The sequence below is a fragment of the Bombina bombina genome, chromosome 6 (genome assembly GCF_027579735.1).
Source record: "Bombina bombina isolate aBomBom1 chromosome 6, aBomBom1.pri, whole genome shotgun sequence".
Taxonomy (NCBI): Eukaryota; Metazoa; Chordata; class Amphibia; order Anura; family Bombinatoridae; genus Bombina; species Bombina bombina.
The window spans coordinates 1113768292-1113792318 of record NC_069504.1 but is presented as its reverse complement, the minus strand read 5'-3'; the positions used below and the strand labels follow the sequence as shown (position 1 = coordinate 1113792318).

General features: G+C 37.8%; 1 protein-coding gene across 2 annotated transcripts in view; it reads left to right on the top strand.

Moving 5' to 3' along the window:
- Positions 1 to 24027, top strand: part of PKP2 (plakophilin 2) — a 214735-nt gene that overhangs the window by 115863 nt on the left and 74845 nt on the right. For both annotated transcript variants that reach the window (XM_053719062.1, XM_053719061.1), the window contains exon 6: positions 2114 to 2291. In XM_053719062.1, coding sequence (XP_053575037.1) covers positions 2114 to 2291 — 178 coding nt within the window. The remainder of the gene's footprint in view (positions 1 to 2113; positions 2292 to 24027) is intronic.

Sequence of the window (24027 nt, the reverse complement as noted above, 5' to 3'; positions counted from 1 at the left end):
CTAAAGATTTTCGCCAAACTTCTTCTCTGTTTGTCGTTTATTCTGGACAGAGGAGAGGTCAAAAGGCTTCGGCTACCTCTCTCTCTTTTTGGCTTCGTAGCATAATACGTTTAGCCTATGAGACTGCTGGACAGCAGCCTCCTGAAAGAATTACAGCTCATTCCACTAGAGCTGTGGCTTCCACCTGGGCCTTTAAGAATGAGGCCTCTGTTGAACAGATTTGCAAGGCTGCAACTTGGTCTTCACTTCATACCTTTTCAAAATTTTACAAATTTGACACTTTTGCTTCTTCGGAGGCTGTTTTTGGGAGAAAGGTTCTACAGGCAGTGGTTCCTTCTGTTTAATGTTCCTGCCTTGTCCCTCCCATCATCCGTGTACTTTCGTATTGGTATCCCATAAGTAATGGATGACCCGTGGACTGAACACACTTAACAAGAGAAAACATAATTTATGCTTACCTGATAAATTTATTTCTCTTGTAGTGTGTTCAGTCCACGGCCCGCCCTGTCTTTTTTGAGGCAGTTCTAAATTTTAATTAAAACTCCAGTCACCACTGCACCCTATAGTTTCTCCTTTCTCGTCTTGTTTCGGTCGAATGACTGGATATGACATGTGAGGGGAGGAGCTATATAGCAGCTCTGCTTGGGTGATCCTCTTGCAACTTCCTGTTGGGAAGGAGAATATATCCCATAAGTAATGGATGACCCGTGGACTGAACACACTACAAGAGAAATAAATTTATCAGGTAAGCATAAATTATGTTTTTTACTTGAGTGTCCCTTTAAGGTGAGTAGTGAGTAGATTACTAATTGGGACTCTTAGTTCAGGTTTCTAGATTTTAGAATTCAAGCTTAGAATTTAGCAAATCATTTATAACTGTCTTAAACCTGCCATTCTATCTGAATCATAAGTTTATTTTGACTTGAGTGACACTTTAAAATCTGTCATCCAGAAAATTTAATGTCATTACTTGAAAACTATAAAGTAAAAAAAAAAAGCACTAATATACTAGTACCAGTCATCTGAGTATTAGCAGGAGGTACTTCTCATCCAATGAGTATTAGCAGGAGGTACTTCTCATCCAATGAGTATTAGCAGGAGGTACTTCTCATCCAATGAGTATTAGCAGGAGGTACTTCTCATCCAATGAGTATTAGCAGGAGGTACTTCTCATCCAATGAGTATTAGCAGGAGGTACTTCTCATCCAATGAGTATTAGCAGGAGGTACTTTTCATCCAATGAGTATTAGCAGGAGCTACCTCTCAGTCAATGCATATTAGCAGGAGATGCCTCTCGGCCAATGCGTATTAACCAGGAGGTGCCTCTCGGCCAATGCGTATTAACCAGGAGGTGCCTCTCGGCCAATGCGTATTAACCAGGAGGTGCCTCTCGGCCAATGCGTATTAACCAGGAGGTGCCTCTCGGCCAATGCGTATTAACCAGGAGGTGCCTCTCGGCCAGTGCGTATTAGCAGGAGGTGCCTCTCGGCCAGTGCGTATTAGCAGGAGGTGCCTCTCGGCCAGTGCGTATTAGCAGGAGGTGCCTCTCGGCCAGTGCGTATTAGCAGGAGGTGCCTCTCGGCCAGTGCGTATTAGCAGGAGGTGCCTCTCGGCCAGTGCGTATTAGCAGGAGGTGCCTCTCGGCCAGTGCGTATTAGCAGGAGGTGCCTCTCGGCCAGTGCGTATTAGCAGGAGGTGCCTCTCGGCCAGTGCGTATTAGCAGGAGGTGCCTCTCGGCCAGTGCGTATTAGCAGGAGGTGCCTCTCGGCCAGTGCGTATTAGCAGGAGGTGCCTCTCGGCCAGTGCGTATTAGCAGGAGGTGCCTCTCGGCCAGTGCGTATTAGCAGGAGGTGCCTCTCGGCCAGTGCGTATTAGCAGGAGGTGCCTCTCGGCCAGTGCGTATTAGCAGGAGGTGCCTCTCGTTCAGTGCGTATTAGCAGGAGGTGCCTCTCTGCCAATTTCCATTAACAGGAAGTGCCTGTCAGCTAGTTGTACACATTAGATGGAAGTACACAATGGATACTGCTGTAATAATTTTAATGTAAACCCATTTTTCGTTGTCATTTTGTTAAACTTGCACATGCTAAGCAGATATCTGTTGTTGGCTTTGCAGGGTTGCTGTGGAACTTATCGTCTAACGACCAGCTAAAGAGCCTGCTTATTAGAGATGCTCTTGTCCCGCTCACCAAGAACATCATCATCCCCTGCTCAGGCTGGAGTGAAGGAGACTACTCTAAGAGTGAGATGGTGTCTGATGCAGATATCTTCTATAATGCCACAGGCTGCCTGAGGTAAGGATGGCATATGTACATATCTACAGGGCTTGTATCCCAGTATCTAAGGCCATATAATTGTATGTCTCAATGCCACAGGCTGCCTGAGGTAAGGATGGCATATGTACATATCTACAGGGCTTGTATCCCAGTATCTAAGGCCATAGAATTATGTCTCACTAATGCCACCGGCTGCCTGAGGTAAGGATGGCATATGTACATATCTACAGGGGTTGTATCTCAGTATCCGTGGCCATAGAATTATGTCTCATAATGCCACAGGCTGCCTGAGGTAAGGATGGCATATGTACATATCTACAGGGGTTGTATCTCAGTATCTGTGGCCATAGAATTATGTCTCATAATGCCACAGGCTGCCTGAGGTAAGGATGGCATATGTACATATCTACAGGGGTTGTATCTCAGTATCTGTGGCCATAGAATTATGTCTCATAATGCCACAGGCTGTCTGAGGTAAGGATGGCATATGTACATATCTACAGGGGTTGTATCTCAGTATCTGTGGCCATAGAATTATGTCTCATAATGCCACAGGCTGCCTGAGGTAAGGATGGCATATGTACATATCTACAGGCTGCCTGAGGTAAGGATGGCATATGTACATATCTACAGGCTGTCTGAGGTAAGGATGGCATATGTACATATCTACAGGCTGCCTGAGGTAAGGGTGGCATATGTACATATCTACAGGCTGCCTGAGGTAAAGATGGCATGTGTACATATCTACAGGGATGTATCTCCGTATCTGTGGCCATAGGATTATGTGTGTCTAGTTTTTCCGTCACTACATAATGAATATAAAACAAATCTCTACTTTAGCACTACATGCTGTGCTGCCTATTTTGAATTAAAATGCCATTTAAACACAAATGAAGACAGTCGGCACACAGTCATCCTCCACAACAGAGCAGTTGTCCATTCCAGCGCCCCCTCATGTGCTTTGACATTATTGAGCTGCTCATGATGGCTTCACACACAGGAAGTGCCTAGGGCAGTGCTTTCCAAACTGTGTGTCCTGACACATTAGTGTGTCGGCGGCAATGTGTAGGTGTGTCCCTGCTTCATCACAAATTTTTTTTTAATTTAAATTTCTTTTTAAATTTTTTTTGGTTTCCAACTTTCCGTCTGCCTCCTATGCATATCAAGTAGTTGACACGTGATTGATTACCTAGTGGGTCACAGATCATCTTAACCTATTGGCGCAGCTTAGCGGGAACTTAAACTATTCCCATTGGCGGCTTTGGCTCCTGACTGCAGGTGTAGTCTCCTCAATCGGGTTATGACTGCATGTGTAGTCAGTGAGTGGGATAGCAGTGTGTTTGCAGGGCAGGCAGTAGTTAGTTGGACTCGCAGAGTTCTGAGGGCAGCAGCTTAAACACTGAGCAGAAGTCAAAGTGTTTGCTTAGTTTTTTTGCAGCTAGCTCCCAGTAGTGCATTGCTTCTCCTGCTCTTGATATATGGATAGGAAGTGGAATCTTAAAAATGCTTGATGATGAAATGCGAGTGTCCTTATCTAATATTCCACTAAATATTCAGAAACTGTGTTCATCCCATCAACCTCATACATCCCATTAAAATAGTAAGTAGCTATTGGTGTTATTAAACTTTTTTTTAAAATTCTGGCATATACTTACTGTTACTTGTAAATACATTCAGTTATTATATAATTTATTTATGTGTTTGTATCTCTTAAAACAAGTTAGCTTAACCTCCTGTTTGCTCGTACAACTGAATTACTGTGTCGCAAAATGATGTAGGGTCTAAGAAGTGTGTCACCAACATAAAAAGTTTGGAAAGCTCTGGCCTAGGGTGTTGGGGCTCTCTTTGTGAATCCCATAAATATTTTATATGAGGAGAATTTATTGAATTGGAAACAAAGTACGTCAAAATACAACACACTAACTTCCTCACTGGCTAATTTTAGATTAACAACAAATTATCCGAAACTAGAGCCCTTCTTCATGATCTTCTGCAACACTGTGCAACAGATTTTTCTTGGAGGGCAATAGAGAGGGGAGATTACTCACTAGAGCACTCAAGTGTAAAACACTTAAAGGGACAGTAAACACCTTGATATTTTATATAAAATGTTTAGTTATGCATAATTAAACGACGTTGTATTTTCATTATTTTGCCCCCTTTTCATGTGATTTAGCTCTGGAAATTAAGAAATTCTCAGTGATAGAAATGCACCTGCTGACTTCTCAAGGCTAACTCTGCTCCACATCTGTAATTGGTTTTATCGGATTACAATTGCAAAACAATGCAGTTCATACTAACTTTAGGACAGTGGTTACCCTCGTCTGGAGACTAAAGCTCAGATTGGCTACTGCCAATGGTGGGTGGAGTTTGGTGATTGAAAAATAATTGCCGTAAAAAGGATGTTAATTTGTTTTAAAGATGTTTACACTTGGCTGATCTGTTATTCTATAGCAACACAAAAGAAATGTCTTGTAATCACAAAGTATTTACTGTCCCTATTAAAACGTATGGCCATGACTATAAACCTACCCATTACAAGCTCCAATACTGTCTCACAAACATCATCCTAATTATCTCACTGGTTGTCAGGAATATATATACAGTGTATAAAGAAGCTCTGTTTTTGTTGACACGACAAATGCTACATAATCTACACTGACTGATTGCCATAGAAGAATTTCGCAGGACTCGGGCTAATATGCCAAATACTATAAAAGATTTCAGGATGTTTTAAGTCCTCACCGAATATGTATTTTCTCAAACATATATTCTGGGCATTCCATAATATGCTTGAGGCTTAAATATTTGTACTCCCCAAACCTGAGAAACCTGCAGTTACATAAAGCTGTTTGCTAAAATTCTTGCTACTCAAATGAACTCTATACTACCCAATCTCATCTTAATCAAGTGTGGATTGTTCCTGGCACAAGATAACAATGACGTGCTGCACTTAATGGAATATGCCAAACTGTATAAAATTCTGATAATCTTATTGATTGGTGCTGAAAAAGCATTTGATAGACTAAGCTGGCAATTATATTTGATTCGCTTTATCACAGTTTGGGTTTAGTGATCTTTTTATAAACCAAATCTTTGCACTGTACTGTGGGCCCCCCCTGCCAGGATCAAAATAAAAAGTTCCCTTATACCACCCGTTACAATCACAAATGATACGATTCTGGGTGCCCCTCTCCCTAATTCCTTTTGTCCTATCTATGGAGGTACTGGCAGCACATGTGAGGAAGGTAGAGGGGATACAAGTGGGTTATACAGAATCTTGTTGTACGCAGACAATGTTCTAACCTCGCCTCACACTTACATTCTCGCAGTTTTAAATCTTTAAAGGCCTATCGTTACTTTTCCTGCTTTTCGATCAATCACAAAATAATCTGAATTGTTAAATGTCATTGTATTGTACCCTACGCTAACAAAATTGGTGACATCAAAATACAAAACAATTCCATGAAATATTTGTGTGTTTTTTCTTACTCCTGGCACACGGCTGCTTTATGCCCTTACTTATGTTACATTTAAAGGGATAGGAAAGTCACACATCTGTCCTGATTGGGCTGTATTCATACTGTGAAAACAACAATACTGTTCTTTGTATAAAACGGAATAAAATAATAAAATAAAAGGGATTCAGGTGAATATTATTTGGGGGGAGAATGCCCAGTTAAATTTTTTTTATTCCGTTTTTTTGGATTACCCGTTACTCTGACCAAGGTCATATTGATGAAATCAAATCATAAACAATTCCCTATAATTGCACAATGAATCTATGTTTAGAGAGAGACAATATAATGAATCCATATTGCTCCAAAATAAGCAACAATGTTGCCAGTTGTAAAAGATAAAACCTAATCCTGTGAACTAGCAGGCAATACTATTCCCAGCAGATAACTGCACCCTCGCACTGCACCAGTGGCATATTAAAGGGATATGAATCCAACAAGTCTTTTGTGATTCAGACAGACCATACCGTTTTAAAATTAGCTTTGTTCCCATGGTATCATTTGTTGAGGAGATACCTAGACAGGCACCTGGAGCACTACATAGCAGGAAACAGTGCTGCCATCTAGTGCTCTTGCAAATGGATAACATTCTGGCAAAGCTGCTGCCATATAGTGCTCCAGAAATCTACAGGCTCCTAAGCTTTACATCCCTGCTTTTGAACAAAAGATACCAAGAATAAGAATAATTGATAAGAAAAATAAATTAGAAAGTTGTTTAAAATCGTATGCACTATCTGAATCATGAAAGAAAATGTTTGGGTTTCATATCCCTTTACAGTGAATGTAAGCTTTGAGGAATGTGTGCCCGGTTTTTAAAAACCCTATTAAAAACAGGGGCACTTTCATTCATCAAAGTTTACATTTCAGCGGTTTTGTTAAAATACCTTTTCTTCTTAAAAGCCGGAGCAGCGATTCCCCCGCCTGCCGCTCCTCTCTTCATACGTCAGAAATGAAGTATCCGGCTTCCTCCAATCACGGCCCTCAGGTTTGTTCTTGGGGGAAGTCATGATTGGAGGAAGCCAGATTATTTTAACAAAGCCGCTGAAATGTAATCCTTGATTAATGAAAGTGCCCCTGTTATTAATAGGATTTTTAAAAACTGGGCACACATTCCTCAACGTTTACATTGACTTTGTTTCTTGATGCCTAAAGCACAGAAAATTCTGCCACCATCATCCATTTTCTATCAAACTTTAATCCTGTTTCGCTCAACTGATCAATTTCATATTTGCACCTTCCTGCTACACACACAGCAATGATTAACCTCTTCTGTCAGCCACATATAGAGAAGTGTATCCCTAGACATCCATAAAAAAAGCAGTGTGTATTTCTATTACACACATGTATGGCAGCATTTGAAGGGATAGTCTAGTCAAAATTAAAATTCCGTGATTCAGATAGAGCAGACAATTTTGAGCAACTTTCTAATTTACTCCTATTATCAAATTCTTTGTTCTCTTGGTTACTTTTTTTTAATGTAAGGTTAGGAGCACCTGGGTAGCGCTTGCTGATTGGTGGCTACATTTAGACACCAATCATAAAGCGCTAACCAGGTGCTGAACCAAAAATGGGCCGGCTCCTATGCTAACATTCTTGCTTTTTCAAATAAAAATACCAAGAGAACAAAACATTTGATAATAGGAGTAAATTAGTAAGTTGCTTAAAATTACTGCTCTATCTGAATCATGAAAATGTAATGTTGACTAGACTGTAGACTATTCCTTTTAACAGCAACAAATAAATGCTCTTACCGCTCTGGGGTCTGTCAGTGGTCTCGTTGGGGGAATATGGTTTCTGTATGAATGACTCAAGCGCAGATGAAGTTTGTTTTTAATGGGTGCCCTATTACCTATGAATGAATTCCACTAGATTCCTTAACCTGGCAATACCAGAAGTAGATGACTCTGGACAACATGGGAATTTTATGGCCACCTTATGCTAGTTGTTTTCCAGGTGATAACAATAGATTGTATTTAGAGGCATTGGGTGGAGTGACAGGACAATGCATATATACTGTTTATTTCTATATAATATTGTTTATTTTACACAGAGCAGTATGAACCAAGCTGCAGAGTTATTGGTTTATAACCTGCGCCACTCTGATGATGATGATAGTTTTTTTATTATTCTAGTGCATGTTTTGTGAGGTTCTACAGTGTCACTGAGGGAGTCTCACACATGGTGTGATAAGTTATACGTTGCTCTCAGCAGATCACCAGTGCAGGCCGGCAGATGTGCTTGGTTTAGCCAACGTACCCTGCTCTTCCTGTACACCCGGTCACATGACACTTCTTCTTTTCACAATAAAGTTTTCAGGCACAAATTTTGCAGACAGTTAAATAAGATAACTCTAGCTGTAAGGAATTATTTTACCACAAAATACACCTTTTGTTTATCATCATGAAGCTGGATTGCCTTACTTTTTCTGTTGAATCTGGATGGAATCGTATTCCATAAGAGACCATTCCATAAAGTTCATCATATCCAGGATTTTTGCTAACCTATGTTTGGACCTAGTTGGAGTCTTGTCTAGAGTTATGAGCCTAGCTATACAAATTGCTTTGTATTAAGTTTAATTTACCTTGGCTTAACCTAGCCACTGTATTCACCAGATAAAAACAATTCCATTTGTGTTCAAGGACACTAAAAACATATTGTAAGCTGCTTGATAAGATGCCTTCATATCTGAGACTTGTTTCTAGCAAATGAGTGAACTGTTCCTTGTTTGTTTTCCCTTTCCCCAGAACAAGGACCATTGCTAACCAATCCACTGTAAGAGAGCAGATGACTAGAGACCAATAGTGCACTATTCATTAAAAGTATAGGGTGCGCTAATAACGACTCAGACACCTTTTAAGTTGCTTTGGTTAAAATATTTAACCACCCAGATTGTGCTTTATTGCCCAAGTTTGCGCAAAAGATAAAGCTCTTCCGATATCTTTATCAGGAATGTAAAGCTTAGGAACTTGGCCCCCTTTTAGGTTGAGCACCCTGGATAGCACTTGCTTATTGGTGGCTACATTTAGCCACCAATAAGCAAGCATATCCCAGGTTCTGAACAAAAAAATAGGCCGACTCCTAAGCTTTACATTCCTGCTTTCTAAATAAAGATAACAAGAGAACAAAAATATGTATAATAGGAGTAAATTAGAAAGTTGCTTAAAATTGCTGCTCTATCTGAATCATGAAAGAAACATTGTGGGTTTAGTGTCCCTTTATACAAAACAAGAGGAGTATTACACAGCGCTAAAAGGAGAACACCTATCGAACATGTAAAGGAATAACAGGAAAAAGCAATGGGATATATGTGACAGAACCTACAATATGTGACACTGATAGCTTGCTGAATTACACAATACTAACAAATCAGTAAAATAATAATAATAATAATAATAAATAATGATATAATAGCATCTGTCAAAATAAAATTCCCATGGTAGAAGCGTGAATGTTCTACACAAGCCAGGTCTACACATTGGTCTCACTACCTCTGAGGAAGAAGATTGTTATCTTTGAAACGCGTCAGGTTTATTGCATACAGTGGGACGCCTGGCTATGAAATTACGGATGTTCTTATTGCCTTACGAACTATAGCGTTTTTTAATTTCTTAGGATATTCACACAGCCCACTTGATTGGCTCGGTTTTACACCCCCCCTTACGGGATAGGCTCTACAGACCATGTGCATCTCATACCTCATCTTATATTGAGATTGAATAGTGTGAGTACCTCTCCTATAGGCCACACTACACTGTGTCTATTCTTTTGCTACAAAGAAAATAAACCGTATTAGAATATGTTTCGTCTTTCATGTTTCATTTTTTTATATCGCTGGAGCTGACTTTGAAGTTTTCTACCAAACGGCTGAGAGAATCATACGCTATCTACATGGGCAGAAGTCCCTCACCCCACAACATTTTCCACTTACCTCAAATGATTGAGGTCTTGCCCATAAGTACACTAATTGACCTAGGTGGGATATTCTCCTCACACTAGATACCAATATTAGTGTTGCCATTTGAACACGACTTTCTTTACTCTGTTGTCATTCATGCTTCTACAACTGGAATTTTATTTTGACTGATGCAATTATTATTATTATTATTATTTTGTTTTTACTGATTTGTTAGTATTGTGTAATTCAGCAAACTATCAGTGTCGCATATTGTGGGTTCTGTCACATATATTCCATGGGGTGCTATATATGCTTTTTCCCGTTATTCCCTTACGTGTTCTCGATAGGTGTTCTCCTGTTAGTGCTGTGTAATACTCCTCTTGCCTTTTTTGTTTTTGTTTTTTTCGAAGTGGGATCATTTTTCTTAGACGATTATCTCACTTTCTAGTTACGGTTAGCGGGTTAAAGGGTCTCTTTCCACATCAAGTTTAAAATCATTGCTGCGTTATATATTAGCGCAGATCGTGATCACATCTCTTTGGGACTTCATCTCAGATGGATAGTTATATTTTTTGCTCTCGTTTTGTTTTAGTATCCCTTTAATCTGTAAAATGTCAGCAACACTTGGTTTATCTGGACCCTCTATACAATGATCTCTATACGTTGGTATTTAGCTTCAGGTAATTATCTGTAAGGCTGGCAGACTTGGCTTCATTCCCCACTAAGGATGTCTATTCCAGCAGTTTTCTAAACAATCTGCTCGTAGAATCTTGTGCTGAAATTCTCTCAGCACTTTTTATTGCTGGTCATACAGCGGGTTCTAGTGAAAGCTTTGCTGATTTATCTGCTTACATCATACTGTGAGGCTTGCCTGAGGGATTGTCTGTGTATGGTTTTATTTTCATTATGCTGTGCATATTCTCTCAAACTTCATTGTTCTTTTTACTGCCTGTAATTATCTGTGTGGGACATGGCTTTATTGCAGCTATTTTGTACGCTTTTTTTTTTTACTTTAAAGGGATAATCAGTTTAAGCAGTTTCTGCTTTGTAGATAAAACTGCAGCAATTACAGAGACATTGCACCACAGAATATTCTTCCCTGGAATGTGTACCTAAATATCACATAACAAATTGCTTCTTTGCCTTTATTTTGTCTTGTGAAATAGCAGTTTTGCCTATTAAATTCTACCCATATGGTAAACATGAATACTGCAGTATTGATTATAGAAAAGCGATGTAAACACAATGAATCGGAATAAGTCAGCCCCCTCAGTTTGTATGTGTGTGTTGGGGTGAGGCCAGCAGTTGAAAGGGTGTTCCTGCAGCAAAATTGAATACAATATTGAATTGATCTGTTATGACCTGGTTGCCTGAGTAAAGTGCCCTTTAAACAGATTGATTATTCTACATGAAAAATCTTTTTTTTTTTTATTATTATTATTTTTATTGATTTTATATACATAAAACTATAACAAAACCAAACAATGTACATGGGGGCAATTAAACTATGTCTTTACCACCAGACTCAAATCCCCAAGATTCAGAACATGCTAAAAAAGTACATATCTGTTATCTTAATAATATTTAACATAGAATAGACATCTTAATCATAATGCGGCTATTTCTAATTCATTGACTTTATAAAAATAACATCCACAGTCCCTGGTAACTTTAACATCAATGAAAGCAAAATAGCATCTGTTGCAGATTATAGACCATTTTAGTGAATTTTCTGAATTTAGGCTTGTGCCTACTTTTCCAATTTTTCAAGATCATATTTCTCCCTATAAAAATGGAAGTGTTGATTAGTCTATAATTGGGATTCTCAATTATCTAAGTAAAAAAAAATATATGAACTGGTAAATGTCTGAAATTAGTTTTGATTATCCTATTTAGCTAGAAATTCACCTTATTCCAGAATTGTAACATTTTATAGCAGCTCCAAAAGCAGTGTAGTTAATCCGCTATTTCTATACTACATTTCGGACAAATCTTTTTTTTTTTTATTGAACCATTTTGTGATTTTTAAAGGGGTAATTCATAAGTTTGAAGTGTGTTTATCTACAGTTTACAGAGACTAGGTTCTTTTCTACTAACCTGACACTTTGTGATATAGTTTTGCTATTTATATTTGGCAATATGGTTTCCCCATAAAATCTGGTCAAAATATTGTATACATTGGTAATAGAGTATATCCCTTCCTGATATATTTTAATTGCTTCCTCAAGCCTGTTTCCAGCCTTAAAGGGACATACACTCATTTTTTTCTTTGCATAAATGTTTTGTAGATGATCTATTTATATTGCCCATAGTTATTTTTTTTATAGTTATGCTTATTTTTAAATAACATTGCTCTGATTTTCAGACTCCTAACCAAGCCCCAAAGTTTTATGTGAATACTGTCAGCTACCTACTCCAGCTTGCTCCTGTTTGTGTAAAGGGTATTTTCATATGCAAAAGAAGGGGGAGGGGGGAGTGTCTTATTTCCCACTTGCAGTGGGCTTTCCAGCTACCATTTCAACAAAGCTAAACTGAGAGCTTCTAAGTAAGTTTATAATCCGTTTTATACTGGATTTTTATATCCGTATCTGTGAATCTTATTCTTTATAGTAGTGTCTATTACATGCAGTTATATGAAAATGAGTGTATACTGTCCCTTTAATGTTGAAATCCAGTGCCGAAGCTGGAGGTAAGCATAGAAAGATGCTTTCGGGAAGGTTGTATTCTAAAGTCAGATCTGCAAAAGTTTTTACTGTTAATATTTCACCTATACAGATATCTCTTACATTGTTAAGTGCCCATAGATTAAATATCCCATATGCTAATCCTGGGGATTGTACATGAAAAATCTTAAATTAATCTTTTCTAATTTTAAAGCTAACAGGACACGCATGTTTGTGCACACTTATATTTAGGGAGATATTGCTGACTTAGTACATGAGTGCTCATTTAAAAAATAAAAAATAAAAAATAAATTAAATGGACATTCTACAAAAAAAAAAAAAAAAACGTTACATGCACCAATGTCTTCTGCTGGCTATGTGTACACGGCTTTTATATAGCCAATACTATAGCCAAGTACAGAAACTTTCAGTATAGGTAGGGATCTTTGGGAAAAAATTGAAGGGGAGAAAGAAATTAGGGTACACTGTCCTTTAAGACTTGTATTAATCTGTTATACCTTTATACATCATTTATTGATAGATGAATAAATAGTCATTTTGTTGTGCAACTGTGGTCATGTGAGAACACTGCATGAATAATTAGTTATTAAACGGACATTATAATTGAAAAATGACATACTCTTATTAGAGCACACTAATGACCTCACAAAGGGTTAAACATAGTGAAAGTATCGCTTGGTCCTACACAGAAACTGCTGCTGACCCGATCAGCAGCAATAGCCGCATATAGAGTGGTGTGTAAAGATAGATGTAGCTAGAAGCTAATGTTGGTCATTTTGTAAAATATATAGAACAGGTTTGTGAGCTTAGGTGCTAAAAGAATAATTCTTGTTGCTTCTAACATGGATTGGTAGAAACTGATATAAATGATTTCCTGCAATGATCAAGAAATCTGGAATGTAGCAGGGTCAGGCAATGTGAACCCTGCAGTATTTTCTCAGCCTACCTGGGACTGTGCACAGGGCTTTTTTATACTTACATTTTTAAGTTCTACTTCCCTTTGTGCACGCAACCCCTCTGGCAGATAATAGGGTTTGGCATTGCTTTATGGGAAATGCATATTGTACAAAAGTCACAAGCTGAACCGCGCTCACAGATGTAGTTGATGAAACCAACAGAAGAACAGGGATTTCTCCAAAACCCTAACAGTGCAATAGTTTAAAGGAATTTATCAGACTGCGCTGTTCTAAAAAGAACAGATACAATCAGATGCCTGTGGCACTACCAAAGCTTAACTCCTCCTCCTCTATGGCTGACCGCTACTATATGGCTATATAAAGAAGAGCAGATTGAAATATAGAATACAATTATAGCATATAATGCTATAACACACAATTAAAATCCATAGATGTGTACACAGCAAATAACAAATCACAGCAAAAAAGTAACTAAAAACATGAGCAATGTATACAAAAAAACAATATAACATACATTAGTATGAAGAATCAGCTACTATGAGTTATCAAACTCTGGCACAGTGTAGCAAACACTCTGGAGATGATGCGACCAAAATAACCAAGATCACAGAATACAGCCTCTCAATACATCTTGCACTGCAAGAGATATTTCACTGGGAGGTGTTTAAAGTTGTTTTGTCTATCTGGATGAATCATTAAGTTAGCGTTTCTCACTCAGGTGCTGCTCAAAGATATTTCCAACAGATTAATGCAATCGGCTGTTTCACTAGGGCTCTGGAGTCCGGACCTTGACTACGGATCCTTAGAGGGGTCAAGAATAATGAGCAATATAAGGACTTTTCTGCCTTTTGTTCAGCAAGGTCATTACATGTCCTCAATAGACTTACAGGATGCGTATCTTCATATTCCGATTCATCCAGACCACTATCGGTTTCTGAGATTCTCTTTTCTAGACAAGCATTACCAGTTTGTTGCTCTTCCATTTGGCCTAGCAACAGCTCCAAGAATCTTTTTTTTCTAATCAGAGAGCAGGGTAATGCAGTGTTTCCTTATTTGGACTATATCTTGGTACTGGTTCAATCTTTTCATTTAGCAAAATCTCACACAAATCAACTTGTGTTGTTTCTTCGAAGACATGGTTGGAGGATCAATTTTCCAAACTGTTCCTAGATACCTCAGACAAGGGTCACCTTTTTAGGTTTTCAGATAGATTCAGTGTCCATGACTTTGTCTTTAACAGACAAGAGTCTAATGAAATTGGTTTCTGCCTGTCGAAACCTTCAGTCTCGATTATTCCCTTCAGTGGTTATGTGCATGGAAGTTTTCAGTCTCATGACTGCAGCATTGGACGCGATCCCCTTTGCTCATTTTCATATGAGACCTCTGCAGCTTTGCATGCTGAATCTAAGGTGCAGGGATTAAATTTGGATATCACAGTTGATATACTTAAAGGGACAGTCTAGTCAAAATTAAACTTTTATTATTCAGATAGGACTTGTAATTTTAATCAACTATCAAATTTGCTTTTTTCTCTTAGTATTCTTAGTTGAAACTATACCTAGACAGACTCGTATGCTAATTTTTAAGCCCTTGAAGGCTGCCTCTAGTCACATGCTTTTTAAATTCCTTTTCAACACAGAGACACATGGGCCATATAGATAACACTTTGTACAGGCACAGGGGGGTTATTTAAGATTTAGCACAAAACAATGCTAACTGCAAGACAATAGATAATAGTTAGTCATGTGATCAGGGGGCTGGAAGAAAGTTCTTAGATACAAGGTAATCACAGAGGTAAAAAGTACATTAATATAACTGTGTTGGTTATGCAAAACTGGGGAATGGGTAATAAAGGGATTATCTATCTTTTAAAACAATAACAATTCTATTGTAGACTGTCCCTTTAAATCCCAACATTCAACTCTCTCTGTCCTGGTGGTTAGCCCATCATCAGATTATTCAAGGGGCCTCTTTTGTTCGTCCTGCCTGGACTGTGATTTCAACAGATGCAAGTCTCACAGGTTGGAGAGCTGTCTGGGGGTCTCTGACGGCACAAGGAGTTTGGAATTCTCAAGAGGCAAGGTTACCAATCAATATTTTAGAACTCAGTGCTATTTTCAGGGCTCTTCAGGCTTGGCCGCTATTAAAGAGAGAATCATTCATTCTTTTTCAGACGGACAATATCACAACTGTGGCATATGTCAATCATCAAGGGAGGACTCGCAGTCCTTTAGCGATTAAAGAAGTATCTTGGATACTTTCTTAGGCGGAATGCAACTCCTGTCTAATTTCTGTGACACATATTCCAGGTGTAGACAATTGGGAAGCGGATTATCTCAGTCGTCAGTCTTTACATCCAGGGGAGTGGTCTCTCCATCCAGATGTATTTTGTCAGATTGTACAGATGTGGGGTCTCCCCGAAATAGATATGGCTTCCCATCTAAACAAGAAGCTTCCCAGGTACCTTTCCAGGTCCAGGGATCCTCAGACGGAGATGGTGGATGCGCTAGCAGTTCCTTGGTTTTACCAACCTGCTTACATTTTTCTGCCTCTAGTTCTCCTTTCAAGGGTGATCTCCAAGATCATATTGGAACAATTGCATGTGTTTCTGATAGCACCAGCATGGCCTCACAGGTTTTGGTATGCAGACCTTGTCCGGATGTCCAGTTGCCAACCTTGGCCACTCCCTTTAAGGCCAGACCTTCTATCTCAAGGGCCATTTTTTCCATCAGGATCTCAAATCGCTAAATTTGAAGGTATGGAAATTGAACGCTTAGTGCTTAGTCATAGAGGTTTCTCTGACTCAGTGATTAATACTATGCTACAGGCTCGTAAGTCTGTTTCAAGAACGATTTATTATTGGGTTTGGAAAACCTATATTTCATGGTGTTTTTCTCATAAATTCTCTTGGCATTCTTTTACAATGCCTAGAATTTTACAGTTTCTTCAGGATGGTTTGGATAAAGGTTTGTCTGCAAGTACTTTGAAGGGACAAATCTCTGCTCTTTCTGTTTTATTTCACAGAAAAATTGCTAATCTTCCTGATATTCAGTGTTTTGTTCAGGCTTTAGTTTGTATCAAGCCTGTTATTAAATCAATCTCTCCTCCTTGTCTGCTCTCTCTTGTGAGTCTCCTTTTCTGTTTTTCCATCAGGATAAGGCTGTTTTGCGAACTTTGTTTAAATTACTTCCTAAGGTTGTGAATTCTAACAACATTAGTGGGAAAATTGTTGTTCCTTCCTTGTGTCCTAATCCCAAGAATACTCTTGAAAGATCTTTACATTCTTTGGATGTTGTAAGAGCTTTGAAATATTTTGTCGAAGCTACTAAAGATTTCAGGAAGACTTCTAGTCTATTTGTTGTATTTTCTGGTCCTAGGAAAGGTCAAAAAGCCTCTGCCATTTCTTTAGCATCTTGGTTAAAGCTTTTGATTCACATGGCTTATGTAGAGGCGTTACAGTCTCCGCCTCAGAGAATTACAGCTCATTCTACTAGATCAGTCGCAACTTCTTGGGCTTTTAAGAATGAAGCTTCGGTTGATCAGATTTGCAAAGCAGCAACTTGGTCTTCTTTGCATACAATTACTAAATTTTACCATTTTTATGTATTTGCGTCTTCTGAAGCAGTCTTTGGTAGAAAAGTTCTTCAGGCAGCTGTTTCAGTTTGATTCTTCTGCTTATGATTTAAGTTTTTTTTCTTGAAATTTATGTGAATTTTTTTAAGAAAGACTTATTTTTTTGTGGATTTAATTTTTTCAGCAGAAATATCTGTTTTTATTTTATCTCTCCCTTTCTAGTGACTCTTCTGTGGTCTCCCACATCTTTGGTATTTCTATCCCATACATCACTAGCTCATGGACTCTTGCCAATTACATGAAAGAACCTAATTTATGTAAGAACTTACCTGATAAATTCATTTCTTTCATATTGGCAAGAGTCCATGAGGCCCCGCCTTTTTATGGTGGTTATGTTTTTTTGTATAAAGCACAATTATATTTCCAGTTCCTTTTTTTTATGCTTTTTACTCATTATTTTATCACCCCACTACTTGGCTATTCCTTAAAGGGACACTGAACCCAAATTTTTTTCTTTCCTGATTCAGATAGAGCATGCAATTTTAAGCAACTTTCTAATTTACTCCTATTATCATTTTTTCTTTGTCCTCTTGCTATCTTTATTTGAAAAAGAAGGCATCTAAGGTTTTTTTTTTGGATCAGACTCTGGACAGCACTTTTTTATTGGTGGATGAATTTATCTACCAATCAGCAAGGACAACCCAGGTTGTTCACCAAAATGGGCCGGCATCTAAACTTACATTCTTGCATTTCAAAAAAAGATACCAAGAGTATGAAGAACATTTGATAATAGGAGTAAATTAGAAAGTTGCTTAAAATGTCATGCTCTATCTGAATAACGAAACAAAAAAATTGGGTTCAGTGTCCCTTTAAACTGAATTGTGGGTGTGGTGAGGGGTGTATTTATAGGCATTTTGAGGTTTGGGAAACTTTGCCCCTCCTGGTAGGATTGTATATCCCATACGTCACTAGCTCATGGACTCTTGCCAATATGAAAGAAATTAATTTATCAGGTAAGTTCTTACATAAATTGTGTGTGGGGGGGGTTTGCTGTAATTTATTTATTTGCTGTGTACACATGTATGAATTTTAATTGTGTTATAACATTAAATGATATATATTTATTCTATTTCAATCTACTGTCCTTCATATAGCCATATAGTAGTTGTTGTTAATCTTTGGTAGCACCACAGACATCTGTTTGTATCTGTTCTTTTTAGAACAGCGCAGTCTGATAAATTCCTTTAAGGGAAATGCACCAGTTATTTGTGCTGCTTCAGCTGAGATTCCCTTTACTGATTCTAACTAAAATGTGTTTGTGCCACATCTGACAATAATTGAATGCACAAATTGATTTGCACCTCACAAAACTACCTCTAAATCACAAGTTTATCCATGAGGATTGCAAATGGAACGATAAAGCTCTCTGACCTGCATGTAGCTTGGTCGTCTGGCTGCAGAACTCTGCTTGTTCTTTGTAGAATTAAATAAACCGTTTAGTCCAATGAACAAAGACCCAGCTTTGCACATGTTATGAACTTTTGATGCTCTGATACCGGCAGTTGTGCCAAAATGCGTAATCAGAGGAAAAGCCTTTGTGTCAACTGACTCACGTTCATCAAACTACAATAAAATGTTACTCGGCGCACATTAATCATGTCTGTAAAGTGGCTTTTGTGTGTTTGTCTGAAATAAGTCATTGTGAACCTTATTTGCATGTCTTACCCAGAATCCTTTGTTGCTTTGAAAACAATGTATTGTGTGGGGAAAAACAAGCCCTTTTTTGCAGATAAAAATTGTCCTTGAACAGTAGAAAATTACAGTACAGTCTAATTTCCAATAATTCCAAAATAAACTGTTTAAATGAGCCAGATGTACTCTAAATATTCCTAATTTCTCCCATTCCACTCTTGTGTGTGTTGGACGTATAAAGAGTAAAATACATTTATCTGTATCAAGGGACACATTTCTTATTTTTTGTAAAGCATCCCCTGTGTCTTTCAAATATGATACAGATTCTATTAGGAACAGTCTAAAAATTCTATTTAAATATTTGAAAGTCTGTGCGGGACAATTATGCATTGCCGCATTTGCTGCAAGGAGAACGCAGAGAGTTACTTGGTGGACTTGTGACTTTACAGCAGTTATTATATGCATGATCCCGAGCCTTAAAGGGACACTGAATCACAAAAAATTTTTTAGTTCAGATAGAGCATGCAATTTTAAGCAACTTTCTAATTTACTCCTATTATCAAATTTTCTTTATTCTCTTGGTATCTTTATTTGAAATGCAAGAATGTAAGTTTAGATGCCGGCCCATTTTTGGTGAACAACCTGGGTTGTTCATGCTGATTGGTGGATAAATTCACCCACCAATAAACACGTGCTGTCCAGAGGCCGAACCAAAAAAAACTTAGATGCCTTCTTTTTCAAATAAAGATAGCAAGAGAATGAAGAAAAATTGATAATAGGAGTACATTAGAAAGTTGCTTAAAATTGCATGCTCTATCTGAATCACAAAAGAAAAAATTTGGGTTCAGTAGCCCTTTAAAGGTATATGAATTAAAAAAAAATATATATATATTTTGTGATTGACAGAACATGTCATTTAAAAAAGTTTCCAATTTACTTCTGTTATTTGTTCCCATACTATTCTGTGTTCAAGAAATGCCTAGGTAGGCGCCTGGTGCACTCTATGGCAGCAGAAAGTGCTAGGAAAACTGTTACCATTTTTGAAACTTTTCTTTAAATGTATTTTTTATATTGGACAAAGACCAATGAGAAATGAGAGCCTTCCATGTGTGCGTTACATAGGAATCCCAGTAAGTTACTTTAAACCTGGACACTACGAGGGTTTATGTAAGGTGTTTTTTTATATTCTTCATTTGAGTAGATTTTTTTTTTATCCTTATCAATTGAGTTTTAGTTTTGTTTCCGATTTCTTTCCCCTGTGCAATTAGTCTGTGAACCACAGTGGTTGGTGTTTTTAGCCTTCAGGTAACACATCCCAAAGACTGCAGGATCAGGTCGCCTGAAGCCATGGAGGAAATATTTGAGGAATTTGAACCGACCTCTTCCTACCAGACTCTTTCCTCCTATATTTATTTTAAGAATTTTTCTCCTGGAATCTCCTGCTCTTCCCAACAGATCTGGTCAGACTCCAGATTAGGCAATTACAGGGAGAAAGCTGCATCTAATAATGAGGTTATTACAGGTTCTGGCTTGCTCACCCCTACAGTATAAAAGAAATGTGTGTATGGGAGCTTGTTTGCATCTGTGTATGAGACCTCACAACATCACTTGCAATAAATATGATTTTACATAAACCGAGTGAGTGCAGATCTCTATAGGGAGTTTAGATTTTTTTTATTGACTCCGGGGGATTGTAAATTTGTGAGTGCACATTATTTTTGTCTCTCTTTCTTTCTCTCTGTCTGTGTGTGTCTCTTTTTCTCTGTCTCTAATTTAGGGGTCAAAAGTCTTCAAGGCAGAGTTATTGCCTCGTCTCTCATCATAATAATTAACTGGCACTCCTGGATTTATATTATACACCTAAACCCATTCCTTCACTACTGTAGGTCATTTATTCAGGCAGCTTTTGGAGCATTCTAAAATATGAAATGACCTTGACTGCTTTGATCATATGATAACCAGATGCTTGTGTGATTATTCACTTGAAGAGGAGATTCTCTTCATTCCAGTGAGAAGTCTCCTGTCCCCCAGATTGCACGGGAGCAGAACTATACTGGCATTCTGATGTATAAATAATGCTTTAACAAAATATAGTATTTTATCTTGTCCGATACTTTCCAGGTTAGACCCCCTTCTCTGTAGGGGGCATTGGCAAAAAAACTGCACCCCTTTTTACCTATAAGAATAGCACCTGGTGATAGGGGCATACACGTGTATGCCATCTCCGTATTGACTTACAGATAATATCCTATGAAGGAGCATGCCCTTTTAAACAGCTTTGGATATTTAACCCTAAAAACTTACATTAAATAATGTGTGTTTTTATACTAGAGCTCTTCTCGTGGTGTTTCCAAGTGCCTACTAGAATCAGGCAAGCGAGAGGGCATTTCCCTTCTGTATCCATCCTATGGACAGCAGTGGATGCCAATTATATTTTTGTAGTGAACTCATTTTCTCAGTGATCATTACATTCTCTAGAAAAGGTTTCAACTGAAATGTACTAATGTGTAGTTCAAATTCACGTTTTTCCCTTTAAGACTGTCACAGTATTTGTCTGATGCCATATCCTTGGCAAGAACAGCTTTTTCATTAACTATAAAATGTTAATAAACCAGCACTATGTTATAACAGAAATATGTAACAAAGAAGCGTCATACAGATAAGCATTTATTTTCCATATGTAGATGACAGAAATATTTTTTCATGTTGTCAAATCATTCTATTGGAATGTCACAGGGAACATTTGAATGAAGTATCTCACTTAATAGGGAATCTGAAGTGACATAAATGTAATGTGCTAGAGCATTTTATATATACCTACCAGATTGCATAGTGCCTACTGTAAAGTTTTTTGGGGGAGGGATAATGATCTGGGCTTGTTTTTATCGGGGTTTGCGCTACGCTCCGTAGTTCCAGTGAAGGGTTATCTTAAAGGGATATGGAACCTAAAATTTTTCATTCATGATTCAGTGCATATAATTTTAAATAAATTTCCAATTTACTATTGCCAATTTTGTTTTTTATTCTGTTGGTATCTTTTGAAGAATCAGAAATGCATTAGTGGGAGCTAGCTAAACACATTGCTAAGCCAATCAAAAGAGGCATATATGTGCAGCTACCAATCAGCAGCTAGCGCTCACCTCCTGTACCTACTCAGGTATGCTTTTCAACAAAGTATACAGAGAGAACTAAGCAAATTAGATAATAGAAGTAAATTGGAAAGTTGTTTAAAACTGCACCTTCTAGGAAAATAATTGGGTTTCATGTCCCTTTTAAAGGGATGCTAAACCCAATTGTTTGTTCTTTCATGATTCAGGTAGTGCATGCAATTTTAAGCAACTTTCTAATTTACTCCTATTATCAATTTTTCTTTGTTCTCTTGCTATCTTTATTTAAAGGTACACTGTACCCAAAAATTTTCTTTTGTGATTCAGATTGAGCATGAAATTTTAAGCAACTTTCTAATTTTACTCCTATTATCAAATTTTCTTCATTCTTTTGGTATCTTTATTTGACATGCAAGAATGTAAGTTTAGATGCCGGCCCATTTTTGGTGAACAACCTGGGTTGTCCTTGCTGATTGGTGGATAAATCCATCCACCAATAAAAAAGTGCTGTCCAGAGTACTGAAACCAAAAAAAATCTTAGATGCCTTCTTTTTCAAATAATGATAGTAAGAGAACTAAGAAAAATTGATAATAGGAGTAAATTAGAAAGTTGCTTAAAATTGCATGCTCTTTCTGAATTACAAAAGAAAAAATTTGGGTACAGTGTCCCTTTTAAACAATAGGGAATCTAAGCTTGGGAACTGGGCCATTTTTGGTTCAGCACCCTGGGTAGCTCTTGCTGATTGGTGGCTACATTTAGCCACCAATCGGCAAGCGCTACCCAGGTGCAGAACCAAAAATGGGCCTGCGCTGATGCTAATGGGAGTAAATTAGAAAGTTGCTTAAAACTGCATGCTCTACTTGAGTCATGAAAGAAAAAAAATTGGGTTTAGTATCCCTTTAATGCTACAGGATACAAATACATTTTAGACAATTGAGTGCCCAGTCCACAAAGCAAGGCCCATGAAGACATGGTTTGATGAGTTTGGTATGAAGGAACTCGTTACCTGCAGAGAGCCCTGATCTCCACCCCATTGAACACCTTTTTCCTGCATGCAATTAATTACCTAAACTGTCTTATTTTACGCATTCTTCTGCAGCATATACATGTGTCTGTGATGGTTGTTTATCTTTATTTATTTTTTACATTTTTGTATCACACTGAAACACAATACATTGCCACTTTCTCTGGCAGACAGATGGATAATACCACTGTGGATACTTTACCGGGTGGATAAAAAAAAAACTTTGTCAATTGTAGTTGTATTTTTTGTTTTTGTTTTTTAAAAATGCAACATTGAAAGATTGCACCAAACTGTTAATAAAATGGAATCTAATGAGACTTCAGATGCTGAAAAATATCCGGTATAATTCAGAAAGGACCGATCTGTTTAAGTCAATTTCAAATAAGCATAGCTAAACATTCTGGAGAACAAATATGTCTCTTAAACGCAAATTCAACTCATTTGAAATACAAAGTAAATTTGTCTCTTAAATGAAGATCCAACTCAAATTTGAAATGCATAGTTTGACTGGAAGCATTATTGTATTATGCAGAAAAGCTTGTTGTAAGAGTTATCGCAGGTCTTTGATATGTCTTAAGGTGCAATGAACTCACTGGGTATATAGAAATATTTTGTATGCATGTGCATCCCCTGACTGCATATTCTGACTATATAAAATCTCATTACCCAGCATGTACACGAGTTTTTGGTGAGTCAGCATATCTTATTGCTAGCTAGATTTTTTTTATTTAATTAAAAATGTATATTACAGTATTCTTTTGTCCCTTTAAAGTGATGGTAAATCCGAGCATTTAACAAGCGCTAGGATTTACTATCACTTAAAAAAAGGAGAGTTTAAGTTGTCATTTATTAAAAAAAGAATGCTAAACTCGCCCTTTCTGTGCCGCTATAGTCTGCTAAACTCAGCGGCTTCGGCCGCCCACGGCACATCGCTCGCTCTTCTACCAATGAGGTGACGTTTCCACCTCTAAACCAATAGCCATGCTAGCATACAGAACACTGTCAGCTATCACCTCATTGAAGGAGAGCGATTGTGCCGTGGGCGACCGGAGCCGCTGAGTTTAGCAAGCTGCAGCGGCACAGGAAGGTTTAGCACCTTTTTTTTTTTTTTTTTTTTTTTTTAAATAAGTGATAAACTAAACTTTATTTTTAGTGATGCTAAATCATAGCGTTTGTCAAACGGTCAGATTTACCATCACTTTAAAATACTACCCACTGTCACTGTGAAAGACCAATCGCCCTAAGGGGTCAATTTATTATTGTGTGGATGGACATGATACGATGTAGCGTATCATTTCCGCCGCACATCGATGAATGCCGACCGCATACACTGTCGGCATTTA